The sequence below is a fragment of the Engraulis encrasicolus genome, chromosome 12 (genome assembly GCF_034702125.1).
Source record: "Engraulis encrasicolus isolate BLACKSEA-1 chromosome 12, IST_EnEncr_1.0, whole genome shotgun sequence".
NCBI lineage: Eukaryota > Metazoa > Chordata > Actinopteri > Clupeiformes > Engraulidae > Engraulis > Engraulis encrasicolus.
In genome coordinates, this window is record NC_085868.1 from 45,549,099 (window position 1) to 45,564,098 (window position 15,000).

The 15,000-nt window shown below is 42.8% G+C and overlaps 1 protein-coding gene across 2 annotated transcripts in view; it reads right to left on the reverse strand.

The window, feature by feature from the left end:
* ndfip2 (Nedd4 family interacting protein 2) overlaps window positions 1-15,000 on the reverse strand; it is a 33,726-nt gene that overhangs the window by 384 nt on the left and 18,342 nt on the right. The window contains exons 4-8 of one of the 2 annotated variants that reach the window (XM_063212283.1): window positions 10,506-10,593; window positions 6,896-7,020; window positions 5,723-5,789; window positions 4,492-4,599; window positions 1-1,302 (exon numbers count right to left, since the gene is read on the reverse strand). The exon at window positions 1-1,302 is cut by the window's left edge and continues 384 nt beyond it. In XM_063212283.1, coding sequence (XP_063068353.1) covers window positions 4,496-4,599; window positions 5,723-5,789; window positions 6,896-7,020; window positions 10,506-10,593 — 384 coding nt within the window. In that variant the 3' untranslated portion in view covers window positions 1-1,302; window positions 4,492-4,495. Of the gene's footprint in view, window positions 1,303-3,126; window positions 4,092-4,491; window positions 4,600-5,722; window positions 5,790-6,895; window positions 7,021-10,505; window positions 10,594-15,000 lie in introns of those variants that run through there. The other variant, XM_063212284.1, reaches the window with a different exon arrangement.

The following is a 15,000-nucleotide window of genomic DNA, read 5'->3' on the forward strand; positions in this document are numbered from 1 at the left end:
TCAGCAGATTGTAATAATCTATACCATGTCACTACAATGACAATTCCATAAAAGAAAGAAAGAAATATCAATTTTTAAATTATAATGGTGCAAAAATGGCAAAAAAAAGGACAAAATCTCTCCATCGTTATATAATACTAGTACAAATTCCAGAATTTTCCAAACATGATTGACAAAGCTATCTATAACTCATAAACTATTAAGACTATTAGCCAGTCACAACTTTAGAAGGAGAGGGAGACAAATTCTCATGTAGTGCAAACACATCTTTTAGATGGCATCAGCTCCAATGATCAAACCATAAGAGAAAGAAAGAAAGAAAGAAAGAAAGAAAGAAAGAAAGAAAGAAAGAAAGAAAGAAAGAAAGAAAGAAAGAAAGAAAGAAAGAAAGAAAGAAAGAAAGAAAGAAAGACAGAGATTTTGCATTATTACAGACATGTTCATTTTCAATACTTCAATGCAACAAAGCTTATAGAGGAATTTAAAATTTAACAAGCAAAGGGCTGAGAGTTGGGACAAGGGGGGGAGGGAAGAGACGGGGGTTCCAACTGACTACATTTATTCTTCGTAATTGAAGAAGAACTTGTTTGCATAGCCCATCCTGGTTGCACACTCTTAATGGGAACTCGTCTCTCTCTACAAGTTAATATTAGATCTTGACGAAGCTTCATTCCACATTGTGAAGTGTTGCATTTGTAATGTGTGTGTGTGTGTGTGTGTGCTTGAGCCACTTGGTAGCGTGTGTGTGTGTGTGTGTGTGTGTGTGTGTGTGTGTGTGTGTGTGTGTGTGTGTGTGTGTGTGTGTGTGTGTGTGTGTGTGTGTGTGTGTGTGTGCTTGAGCCACTTGGTAACCTGTGTGTGTGTGTGTGTGTGTGTGTGTGTGTGTGTGTCCGCGCGCGCGTGTGTCTGTGTGTGTCAGTTCAAATCGTGTAGCACATAATTAAATAAGAGCATACAAAGACAAGGAAGGATATTACACAAACCTAATATTAACTTAGTTTAATCTGTACTCATTTATATTAGGGGGGAGGAAGGACTGCATTGGGTCTTTGACTGTTCAATGAGAGGAGCTGGGGCTTTTTTGGCAACACTAGAACAATCTTCTTTTTTTTCTTCCCTTTCCTCTTCTTTTTTCTTGACGCCCCCCTCCCTCCTTCTCCTTCTCCTTCTCCTTCTCCTCCTCTTCTTCTTCGTCGTCGTCTTCGTCTTATTTTTCCCCCTTCGGGCTTCAGTCCAGTTCATTTGACAGGTTGCAAATCATCACGGAATTTCACATTAGGGAGGAATGTTTGGTGTGGCAACCTTAAACACAGAGAAAAGCAGAGGAGAGAGAGAGAGAGAGAGAGAGAGAGAGAGAGAGAGAGAGAGAGAGAGAGAGAGAGAGAGAGAGAGAGAGAGAGAGAGGGGGGGGGGGGGAAGAGGGAATGATTGATAAGTTAAAAAGACTGAATGGATAAAAGAGGAAGAGAGGGGGGAAACTGCTAAAGCAGAAAAGAGAAAACAAAACAGGCAGAGAGAGAGAGGGCAGTCAGGATGAACAGACACAGGATGACAGAGAAAGAGAGGAAGAGACAGCGTGAATAGAGGCGACAGAGGAAAAGGAGGGGGGACACTCTGCAAAGAGATAGAATCATTGCTGGTGCATGATGTGCACGCACGCACGTGCACGTGCACGCGCATACACACACACACACACACACACACACACACACACACACACACACACACACACACACACACACACACACACACACACACACACACACACACACACACACACACGGTGCATTAGTGGCAGCTGTCATTGGCCATGCTGAGCGTTAATGCAGGGGGGCCCTGCGAGTCCCTGGGGCTGCGATCGATTCGCCAATGTGACAGGCCTGGTTCAAAAAGTGTCACTGACCGCTGGCACAAAGAACGTCCCACACACACACGCGCGCACACACAAACACACACACACACACATGCACACACACACAGCAAAAGAGGAGTTGAAAGCTGTGCTGAAAGGCGATGACAGCGAGAGGCGTGTGTGTTGAATTACAAGATGGGAGTTTAATTCCACTCTGCCTCCATGTAAGTTTGCTGAATAAGTTTCAGAGCTAATATCTGACGATGGGATCTTTAATGTTTGACAAGAGACAAGGGAGGATTGCGAAGAAAAACAGAGGGTGCTATTTTCCCCCCACCCTCAATCAAGTGTGGAAATACTTCGAGAACTATCCCTTATACTTTAATGGCACATTATGTACCAACCAAAGAATAATAATAATAACACTTTCGTTTTATATAGCACCTTTCAGAACACCCAAGGTCGCTTAGCAAGGTATCGTGAAGGAATGTGTGAGTGTGTGTGCGCGCGTCAAGGTTTGCGTGTGTGTGCGTGCATGTAAGTGAATGTGCTTATGGAACTAGCAGCCATAAGCCTCCAGGAAAAGATGTGTCTTAAGGTGTTGTTTATAAAATGAAAAAATGAAAAAAGAAGAACCGCAACACCGATGCTCCCATTTACTTCATCTTAATGATTAAGATGAAGTAAATGGGAGCATCGGTGTTGCCTTCACTGGCCATGTTTAAACAACACCTTAAAAAATCAAAAATTAAAAATTAAAATGAAGTAAATGGGAGCATCGGTGTTGCGGTTCTTCTTTTTTCATTTTATGAACTTAACGTCTTTTGAACATTAAAATGAAGTAAATGGGAGCATCGGTGTTGCGGTTCTTCTTTTTTCATTTTATGAACTTAACGTCTTTTGAACCTGCACCCGAAAGCATCTGGATGTGCGTGAGATTGGACTTTGATTTTTTAAGGTGTTGTTTAAACATGGCCAGTGAAGGCCGTGGTGCTATAGGCTTAGATTAGTGGAAATATAAGATGGATGAAGCACAAGTCCTTATCATATATTACCACACGCTACTGTAATACATGTCACTATTAGATGTACTGTATCTAGTGAGGTAAAGAAATGATCAAAACAAAGTCTCATAAGGCGTGTTTCTGACCCACCTCCACCTTTCTACAACCTCACACTATGGACGTTGTAGTAGGCATAGCATTTTAACTCATCTTCCTGCTATTGCGCATAATTGGGTCAACCAACCGTGAATGTCACGTATGGTAGAAATAATAATTATTTTTGGGGTTGTTTGGCTCGTATCAAAACACCTCGCTTAAGTAAGTTAAATCACGACGATTGCTATGGTTGTAGAACTTCCACTTCGAACACTTTGAGGTGAGAGCTGAAACAATTCCGGTAGGAGAAGTCCCATGTCCCACTTCATTTTGGAGAAGTCCCATGTCCCACTTCATCTGGGAGAAGTCCCATGTCCCACTTCATCTGGGAGAAGTCCCATGTCCCACTTCATCTGGGACCCATGTCCCACTTCATCTGGGAGAAGTCCCATGTCCCACTTCATTTTGGAGAAGTCCCATGTCCCACTTCATCTGGGAGAAGTCCCATGTCCCACTTCATCTGGGAGAAGTCCCATGTCCCACTTCATTTCACTGGTCTGGAATGCGGCATTAGTCAACCTTACTATATACAGTACGCATTTACATACTTGCAAGAAGGATGCACACTTTACCGAACTTCACCCCTGTGGTATATATACAGCATCCCCAGCAGCCAAGAAAGTGCGAAGACGGAGCAAAACCTAATCCCATTTACATAAATATCTGATATTAATTCATTGTTGTGGGGAGGAAAAACAAAATCATGGCAGGCTTTGCTTGCTTGCTTACTAGCACAGCTCCCCTGGCCTCCTGGCATGGTGTTAAGGGAGTGTTATTGAGTAATCACGGGCCTGATCTGCACACAATCTAATTCGAGCTTCCGTAATGAAGTTGCACCACTCCTGTGCTGTGTGCGTGGAGGGAGCTCCTGTGCAGTTTTTGTTCGTTGCGAATCAGCAGCAGCAGGGCTGAGACTGCGGTGCGGTGCGGTGCGGTGCGGTGCGGTGCGGTGCGGTGTGGTGCGGTGCGGTGCGGTGCGGTGCAGCGTGAACCGACCAAGCGGGCGCGCTCACCTCACGATATCCCAAGTCAGCAACTTCAAGTGGGGGGTTCTGACTGCGTCGTTACAGCATAGAGGGCTGGGAAGGGAATGTGGGAAGACGGGATGACAGAGAGAGAGAGAGAGAGAGAGGTGGGTTTGGGGGCGAGGGTGAGGGCAAGGTTCTGACGGGGCAAGAGACAACGCCTCACGCATGTGATATGGAGATGCTGAGAGGGGATGCTGGTTAGTGTGTGTGTGTGTGTGGGTTGCAGAGGGAGGAGGGTGTGTGTTTAAATGCTGTGTCATGTTTTGAGTGCTGTGGCCTTAAAAGCAAATGCTTATGCATGAGAGAGGTGGGAGGAAGGGAGGGAGGGGGGGAGGAAGAGAGGTAGAGAGGGAGGGCGAGAGGGAAAGTGGGAGCGAGAGCGAGAGAGGGCTAAAGGAGTGAGGGATGAAAGAAAGGGCGGGAGGAGGTCGAGGAGAGGAGGCATACATACCTCTTTAATAGAGGAGGAAGAAGCGCATTCTGTGGGAGGCTGCCATGTTCTCTGACATGTTGCGAACTTTCAGGTAATTCACGAACCCCCTGAAGAACAACAGCATACCTGGAGAGAGGGAGGGGGGGGGAGAGAGAGATAGAGATAGAGAGATAGAGAGAAAGAGACAGAGAGAGAGAGAGAGAGAAATTAAATTCGTATTCCTCTAGGACTGCGAGTGACGTACAAACAGTACACACACAAATTCGTTCAAGTTCCCTCTCCTCCCACCCCGCTTCATTTTTCATATTCGCTCCTAGAGAGAGTGTACCCCCAAGGACACTTCATTTCCATACTGTTCATCCAGATAGCTCTTATATCATTTAAATAATGTGTCTCTTTCATATGCATCGTGCTGCTTCCCCTTGCATTCAATTTGCATTAAAACACCAACAGCGTTTTGCAGGACTATAGCTTCTTTTTCCCGCTGCCTTTTTATCTTTCTCTTTTTTTGTTTTGTTCAAAATGACAGTATGCATCTTTCACAGTGTGGGTTGTTGTTGGACTGGAATGCTCCTGGATATATTTTCTTAAACTCAAACTGCCTGTCGGCGCCATATTGCATAGGTTGCATTCCAATATGCACACTCCCGTCATCCACTTGTGCTTGTGGCCTCGCCCCACCTCCTGGCCCCTCCTCCGTGGAGAAAACAATAAAATGTCTCAGCTGTCAGCATAGCAACAACAACTTTTAAGGGACTGTTCTTCATTCACCATCCCAATCGCAAATGAGAAAATGACACTAGAATTGTGTTTTTGCAAGATATTGAATTAATTTTCTGTCGTCAGTGAAATCATCATGAGGTCACAAGCAGGCAAGTGAGCAAGGGAGGATAGGAGTGTGCATATTGGAATGCACCCATAGTCAGAGACAAAGCTACACAGCCAGGAAGTGACCTTGTGCAGAGATGAAAATGGATAACACCAAATGCAGTTTTCAAAACTTATCAACCTCAAAGGAGGTACATTTTTAAAAAGAAATACGCCTTCAACATGGTTTCACTTGATTCGGTGGAAAACAATATTCCGGAATTCCAAACATAAAGCTGACGACCATAAAGTTGTTTACTTGCAGCCACCACACCACACATCCTGTGAAGATTGTATTGTAGAATGTAAGAGGAGGTCTATTCTCTACTATGAACACTGGAGGGCAGTATAGAACAATGGGAGGGAGAGTAATGGCACCTACCCAAGACCAGGAAGATCCACCACAGCCAGTACTGCCCATTGAAGAATCCAGTAAAATAGTCTGAGAACTGGGGGTCCAACAAGAGAAGGCAAGGGAACACATTAGACCAGGGGTAATTCGTGACCATGAAAGTATATTATGCACAATATTACATCAAAATCACATCACAAATATGACAAAAGAAAGCAATACATAAATGTATACCTAAAATGACAAAATATTGTAATATTTTGAAGTTGTGACCCATCTGCAACAAAATGTTAAATGTGTCCTATTGTGCTATGGCTACATTTCAGGAGGCAACAAGGCTGGCATCTTTAAGCCCTGCTGCTATATTTTTGTTCTGCTGTATTTGTGCCGCTCTTCTTGATATGCTGGAGCAGCTTGTGCCCGAATGTGGGCTTGCCCCGACTACAAAAACCCATTTGATGGCATCATGGTTTTATACATAATCATACAAAATGTGCGAACAGAAAGGCAGACGTCTTGTCTTATACATATATTTCAGTTGTTATTGACGTGCTGGAGCCGACTGTGTGAGCCAACTTACCCTGACGATAAGAATCTATTTGATGGCATCATAGTTTATGTACATAATCATACAAAATGTGCCAACAGAAAGGCAGACATCTTGTGTTATATTTCTATGATTAGCTGGAGCCGGCTGTGTGAGCTAGCTTATCCCTGACTGTAAGAATCCATTTGATGGCATCATTGTTTATGTTCATAATCACACAACAGAACGACGTGTTCTTGTGTTATATTCCTGCTGTTGTTGATGAGCTAGTAAGTGGCCGGTGCTGTATGAGTGAGTTTACCCTGACTATAAGGATCCATTTGATGCCATCATAGTTTATATGGCATCATAGTTTAATAATTTAATTAATAATAGTTAATAACAATTGTATTTAAACTTACAGTTTATGTACATACTCATCCAACATTATGACGTCTTGTGTTATATTTCTGCTGTTCTTGATGTGCTGGTAAGTGGCCTGTGCTGTGTGAGCTAACTTACCCTGACGATAAGAATCTATTTGATGGCAACATAGTTTATATACATAGTCATAGAAAATGTGCCAACAGAAAGACAGACGTCTTGTGTTATATTTCTGTTGTTCTTGATGTGCTGGTAAGTGGCCTGTGCTGTGTGTGTGAGCTAGCTTAGCTTACCCTGACTATGAGGATCCATTTGATGAGGGACAGGCCAAATCCACAGATGGCTCCGTAGCGACCCGCGATGGTGTTGGTCAAGCAGAAGGAGAGGCAGAAACCGATCCAGTTGAAGAGGAAAGCCACTGGTGTAGAGGAGGAGAGGAGAGGAGAGGAGAGGAGAGGAGAGGAGAGGAGAGGAGAGGAGAGGAGAGGAGAAGAGAGAGGAGAGGAGAGGAGAGGAGAGGAGAGGAGAGGAGGAGGAGAGGAGAGAACATGGCCACACAGTCAGGCAGTGGGCACAGAGAGGGTGTAAAAGAGACAAACACGCAAACATGAAAAGACACACACACTCGCACACATACACACACACGCACACACAGTTGTACACATTCCCTCATTCATTCAGACAACCTCACATACTCTGACTAATGACACACACACACACACGCACACGCACGCACGCACGCACACACACACAGACACACAGACACACGTTCTCTTAGGGGGTTCTAGTGTGTTATGCGTGGGTGTGCTGTTGCCATTTCTCTCTCTCTCGTGCCTAAAGAAGGGGAAGGATGCCATCTGGTGGCCAATAAGTGAACATGTGATAAAACATAGAACAGTTTATGGAGCTCATTCACATCAAAATGACAAAAACAAAAAAAACGTCACACAAAGTCCTGAAATCTACCATCTGCCTTAATGCACAGCAAAATAACACCCCATGGCTCATGTTAATCATAAGCTCATTCTGGATGAGTAGAATGTGAAGGAGATGGAGGAGGAAAACGAACCAGCAGATGGCATCAACACTGTGCCTTTTAGGGCTGTCCACCATTTTGGAGGACACTAATACACCAAGAAAAAACCCCAAGCCATGAATGTTTTAATCATGAATTACTGTATGATGATGAATCACCATATTTGATCATAATTACAATTTATGATATAAATAACAATAACAAAAACCACTCTTAATTATAGTTTTAAAAAGAACACATTAAAACAACAGACCAAAAATTATTAGGATGAAAAAAAAGCTGAACCATTATCACAGTGCTCTCCCTCATCCTCCTGCATGACTGAGGTACTCTGATCATGGTACCGTCCCGCCGCACTGCTCCCTTGGTGAGCCATTAGGGGCTGCCCCCTTGCACGGGTGAGGCATAAAATGCAATTTTGTTGTTTGCAGTATGCAGTGAACATTTGAGTGCTGTGTCACAATGACAATGGGAGTTGGAGTTTCCCAGGTGTGCTTTCACGCTTTTTTAAGAGATTCATGCCATCCATTCTTTTAGCTGCACAGCTATTTGTGATTTTGTACACAATCCTCCAGATCAGTTGGAGTTGAGAAGCCAAGCTGACAGAGAATGTTGTATAGGATTGAAGTCTTAAAACAAATCCAAATATTCTGTAACAAGTGCCCAGCTCAATTGAAGGCTAACAAAGCAGCAGAGATTATCCTTCTTCAGCTTCTCTGGTTTCTTTCCAGTACCCCCGCAACCCACCTCAATAAAGTTTTCCTGCCATCAGCCTAGAAATAACAATTCAGTGTTTCCCACAGAAATTTTGGAAACTATGGGGGCAGCAGGGATTTTTTTCCGGGGGGGGGGGGGGGGGGTCTTTTCACGCGGGCCTTGGGGGGGGGGGGGGGGGGGGGGGGGGGGTGGGGGGGTTGTATTCACACAGCGTAAATGCAAAACGGCAAAACAATGAGTACAGTATGACATTGGCGCATGGAGAAACTATAGGCCTAGGCCTACATTTCAGCCATTTATATTTTGAGAAATAAGGCTACCCATTTTACCCATGACATGTATAATAGTAGTACATTGTCATTGTCAAAAAATGCAGTACAGTGAATCATTTCTGTTTACAACACAGTTTCATTCGTCCCTCATGCAGGGGTCTATATAATGAAAACAATAATAAAACAAAATAGGAGCAGAGATAAGAATTTAAGATCACTGTGTGTAACGCATAGACAAAAAGGGTCTAAGAGGGTAGGCTATGCCTTTTCCCCCACACACATAGGCGTACACATTCTACATGAGGGGTGCTGGTCACAGGGCCAGTTTTTCAAAATTCCTTCCATTAAAAGGGCTGAACAACATATTACACATTTATGTCTATATTCACATTCATTACACATTCATTTCTATAACTTATGCAGCCCGTGAAGGCCTGTCACTCATTACAACTGTAAAACAAAGCCTGGGGAGTGTTAGTAAACTCATCCCAACTGTCCCTCTGAAGTTTTTTTTATATTGCTCCCAAACCCAAGTTAACTATAACAACTTGACTAGGCTTTTGATCCCTCTGTCTTTCAAGCACTTGTGGTTTTCTCTATAGGATGTATTTACTCCAGGAGAAAAATGCGAAGGAAATCGTTATTTAAATCGTTTTTAACAAAAACGGAAATCGTTTAAAAAAAAAAATTAATAATAAAAAATATTTTTTTTATTTTTTTTTTACATTTTCGTAAACTATGGCGGCCAAATTTAAACTATGGCGGGCCGCCATAGTTTCCTCAATGTATGGGAAACACTGCAATTTGTGGGGGACTTTTCCCCATTCCACATCCCGATTGCAAATGAGCAAATGACCTATGAATTGCACTTTTGTAAGATATTGAATTAAACTTCTGTCGTCATGATGTTAGGATAATGGAAAGAGCCCTGTGTGTGTGTGTGTGTGTGTGTGTGTGTGTGTGTGTGTGTGTGTGTGTGTGTGTGTGTGTGTGTGTGTGTGTGTGTGTGTGTGTGTGTGTGTGTGTGTGTGTGTGTGTGTGTGTGTGTTTGCGCACATGTATATGTGCGAGTTTGTGTCAGGCCTGCACAAAACTCAGAAGTTAATTCTATTTAGGGAAATGAATTTGAATTGGCACTTTGGCATACCCACCAGATGCTGAATTGAATTTGAGTGGCAATTGCGAGAGAGCGATGAGAAATCCACAGTAATCACATATCTAAATGCATGCATTTCTCTTCCAATTTGGTATAATTGCAGTCCAAACAAGGCACATTCAATACAGACACAAACATTAAGGGAAACATTTCCTCAGCCTCGTCAAAGTGACATACTTGGAAATGAAGGGCTGTCCAATCTTGTACTACAAAATCTTGAAGCTCAAAAATCTTTAAAAAATATTACCAGTGCCACTTCAAGTTCTTTGCTGCTATGCATGTTATATAATGTACAGTAAGTATGATTACTGTAAGCACTACGACACCTATGTGTGTGTTATGGCAGGCACATCATCATCATCATAGCATACACACACGCACGCAAACAGACAGAGGTGACTTAGTAAGGTGCAGAGACAGCCATAAGAGACTGTCAGTAAAGACGAAAGAGGGCATGTTGAGGGCTAGCAATGTCCAACCAAAAACAGTAGCGTGCTCGTCTGCGTGTCTGTGTGTGTGTGGGGGTTAGATAAGGGCTAGAGATATCCGACCACAAACAGTAGTGCCTGCGTCTACGTGCCGTGTGTGTGTGTGTGTGTGTGTGTGTGTGTGTGTGTGTGTGTGTGTGTGTGTGTGTGTGTGTGTGTGTGTGTGTGTGTGTGTGTGTGTGTGTGTGTGTGTGTGTGTGTGTGTGTGTGTGTGTGTGTAGAGTAGATACTCACTGAAGAAGGCCAGCATGAAGATGCCATCATTGCCCACTCGGAGCTGGTCTGCATCGCTGAAGTCGTCCCGAGGTGGGAAATCTTCATCCTAGAGCACCAGACACATACTTCATTAGATTAGACACAAGACCACAGCACATTACAATTACATTACATTACATTAGTTACATTACATTTGTTACATTAGTTAGTTAGTATTAAATTACACATAGTTTATACTTAGATCTGCAATAATTTGAAATTATTTGGTACAAGGTATTGGCTACAGAGTAATGTGGGGTTTAAAGTAGGGGTCGACCAATACAGGTTTTTTAATGGCCGATGCGATACCGATCACCCTTGGCCGATACTCGATTTCCGATACCTGATATTTGGGGCAGATATGGGTTAAAAAAGAGGTTAAAAAATGACAAATGTTACAGGTCTCAAGTTAAAAATAAACATTCCTTTAACATTATCAAATTGAGGTAGAACTTGTAACATTTAAACACCCAGTCTAACAATCAAGTAATGTCTAACAATCAAGTAATGAAAAAATAAAGTGTCTTGGTGCTTTTTTAAAAACCCGAATGACATAAAATAATAAATATTGCGTATCAGGCAAAACCACACGCGTATCGGCCGATACCGATACACTTAAAATATGCAAATATCAGCCCGATATACACTGCATTCCACATTATTACGCAAATGACATTTTTTGCAGTTTTCCCAAATAATCAAGAAAAATATGACGACTGTAATTTGTAAAGTCATCAGCCATTAGAGTACAATTTCAAACGTTTTTGAATGAATTTTCCAATGATAACGGTATTTTTTTAAATAATAAAAAACTTAAAATGCCCAAAATGCTCTGTTCCAATTAATTACACAAAACAGTTTTGTAGTGTTGTAATCCAAATTTCTTTCTTTTTTTCCCATCTACATCAAAACAGTTGGCATTTGGTACCTTCAATACATTTCAATGTTCAAAACTTTGTTATAAGCTGTAACTGGAATGCTGCATTTAACATTGAAGTCAATGGCAGGGCATTGCATGGGAGTTCTGGAAGCCCAGATATCCTTGATGCTTTGCTCTCAGCTGTTTTTGTTTGTTTGGTCGGGTGACCCACACTTCACTCTTCAATATACCCGTAGATTTCCATGCCACGTTTAGGTGCTTTGGAGATGATGTCATTCTAACTCACCAGACATAACATCCCATTCATTTTCAATGGGGTTTTATGTCTGGTGAGTTAAAATGTCGATACCACCAAAGCACCTAAACGTGGCATGGAAATCTACGGGTATATTGAAGAGTGAAGTGTGGGTCACCAGACCAAACAAACAAAAACAGCTGAGAGCAAAGCATCAAGGATATCTAGGCTTCCATAACTCCCATGCAATGCCCTGTCATTGACTTCAATGTTAAATGCAGCATTCCAGTTACTAAGACAAAGAGTTTATCATCAAGTATTGAACATTGAAATGTAATTTAGAAGGTACCAAATTCCAACTGTTCTGATGTAAATGGGAAAAAAGAAAGACATTTGGATTACAACACTACAAAACTATTTTGCGTAATAATGTGGAACAGAGAATTTAAAGTTTTTTATTATTTAAAAAAATACCGTTATCATTGGAAGGTTCATTCAAAAACGTTTTAGTGGTACTCTAATGGCTGATGACTTGAAAATTATGACAACTGTCATTTCTATTGATTATTTGGGGAAACAGCGAAAAATGTCAGTTGCGTAATAATGTGGAATGCGGTGTATATATCGGTCTATCCTTAGCTTAAAGGTCTTATTCCGGAAAACTTGGCCATGGATGAGGAAACGGTAGAATCCAGATTCTTCCTACTGGTATGGAAATCAGTCCTGCATCATTTGAATGATGGGACCAACTGCATAAAAGCATTAGGACAAAGCTGTCCCACACAGGCAAACCACCCATCCCATCTCTAGTCTAGACAGGTGGTCAGTATAATGATAGTGTACATACCTGTAAACTCACGAGGGTTGAAAAAGGTGACAAACTATTGCGAGCCCCAACGCACCCCCCCCTCATCAACAAAAAAAAAGGAAAAGACAATTTTTTACTTACTAAATTTAATTATTATTAATATTTCATTTTCTTTGCAATGTTTAAGTTTTTTTCTTTTACCTGACATGTTTCGACGGTGAAACTTCCGTCTTCATCGGAGGGTCACATAGATGATGAAGTAAGACGTGCTTTAAAACAGCTGATGTTTGACAGGTAGGTCACACCTCCTGTCTAGTGTCTACCTCTCAACATTTCACATCATCCACACTTCAACATCCATGTGACCCTCTGATGAAGACGGACGTCTCACCGTCCAAACATGTCAGGTAAAAGATAAAAAAAGCGTTTACCTATCTGAAATAAAAGAAACTGTAAGATTTGATAGAACTCTAAGACATAATGAACGTCATCTATTAAACAGACCTCAGATTTTCCACTGGAGGCTTAGCAACCACAGAGGAAGAGGAAGCGTGTCTGTAGGTTGCACCTGTGGGTTATATATGGCATGTAGGTTGTGGTGGGGCTGGTTGCACCTATGGGGTATATATGGCATGTAGGTTGTGGTGGGGCTGGTTGCACCTATGGGTTATATATAATATGGCATGTAGGTTGTGGTGGGGCTGTAGGTTGCACCTGTGGGGTATATATGGCATGTAGGTTGTGGTGGGGCTGGTTGCACCTATGGGGTATATATGGCATGTAGGTTGTGGTGGGGCTGGCTGCACCTGTGGGGTATATATGGCATGTAGGTTGTGGTGGGGCTGGCTGCACCTGTGGGGTATATATGGCATGTAGGTTGTGGTGGGGCTGGCTGCACCTGTGGGGTATATATGGCATGTAGGTTGTGGTGGGGCTGGCTGCACCTATGGGGTATATATGGCATGTAGGTTGTGGTGGGGCTGGTTGCACCTGTGGGGTATATATGGCATGTAGGTTGTGGTGGGGCTGGCTGCACCTGTGGGGTATATATGGCATGTAGGTTGTGGTGGGGCTGGCTGCACCTGTGGGGTATATATGGCATGTAGGTTGTGGTGGGGCTGTAGGTTGCACCTGTGGGGTATGTGGCATGTGAAGTCTACTGGACACGTCTACAGAACTAGAGCAGTGAGTGATTCTCAAACTGCGGTCCGGAGACCACTGGTGGTCTGCAACAGAGCTCGGGAGGCCCACTAGGGCAGTGGTTCTCAAACGTTTTGTGTGAAGTAAGTTACCACCCGAGAAAATATTGATCTCTCCGAGTACCACCAACATTAGAATATCGCAGCAAAGGCCTTCCATATTCACTTTTGCCAGTCAATACCCCAGGAGAGGTCCATAACGGCATCAACAGCTACGGACCGGTCACATTCAGTCCAAGTTTGTTTTTAAATGTCTTGCTTGCCTAGTATTATTCTGCATTATGTTTTCAGATTCATACAGTTCAATATTACAAAATGTGAGACCAAACAGACATTTTCGACTGCAACAACTTGATCAGCCTTCAATGCACAAAAAATGAAATCTTCCAAGTACCACCAGAGATGTCTCAAGTACCACGGTACCACAGTTTGAGCACCAATGCACTAGGGGATTTCTACTTTTCCAAGACAAGCTAGCAGTAGGTGTGGTTAAATTTTTATTCTTATATGATTCTTATGTAGATTCTTCTATGTACATGTATATGTAGGAATATAGATGTATGTGTATACGGTATGTAACATTATTACAAAGCTAAGCATAACTGAAGTACAATAAGACTTGTCTTGTAAATGTGAATAAAAAGAAAGTGATTTGCGTCAAAATTGAAATTGTGAAATGAGCACCCGTCTACTGTCAATTCAGTTGACAGGTGGTCCCTGAACATTTTTGGCGAGACAAAGCGGTCCTCAGTCTGAAAAGGTTTGAGAAACGCTGAAGTACAGCATCATGCTGCTGACCCTGTTGGTGGGAGGATAATGTGTTATTACGGGGAAGTGTACAGACAAATAGAGTCAGAGAAACAAACAGAAGAGGGGGAGGGAGGGAGAGAGAGAGAGAGAGAGAGAGAGAGAGAGAGAGAGAGAGAGAGAGAGAGAGAGAGAGAGAGAGAGAAGAGAGAGAGAGAGAGAGAGAGAGAGGAGAGAGAGGGGGAGAGAGGAAGAGAGAAGAGAGAGGGAGCAGAGTGAGAGAGGAGAGAGAGAGAGAGAGAGAGAGAGAGAGAGAGAGAGAGAAAGAGAGAGACAGCAGAAAGTGAGCTGAGAGAGAGAGAGAGAGAGAGAGAGAGAGAGAGAGAGAGAGAGAGAGAGAGAGAGAGAGAGAGAGAGAGAGAGAGAGAGAGAGACAGAGAGGACAGCGAGCTGAGAGGGGGCGTTGTCTGTGATGCACTGAGTATTCCAATAGAAGTGAGAAGATGAGAGGGCACTGATCTTTCATTCTCACTCTGAAAAGGTCACACAATCACACAGGTTCTTTGGAAGTCCACTGTTGTGCGTGTGCATGTGTATATGTGTGT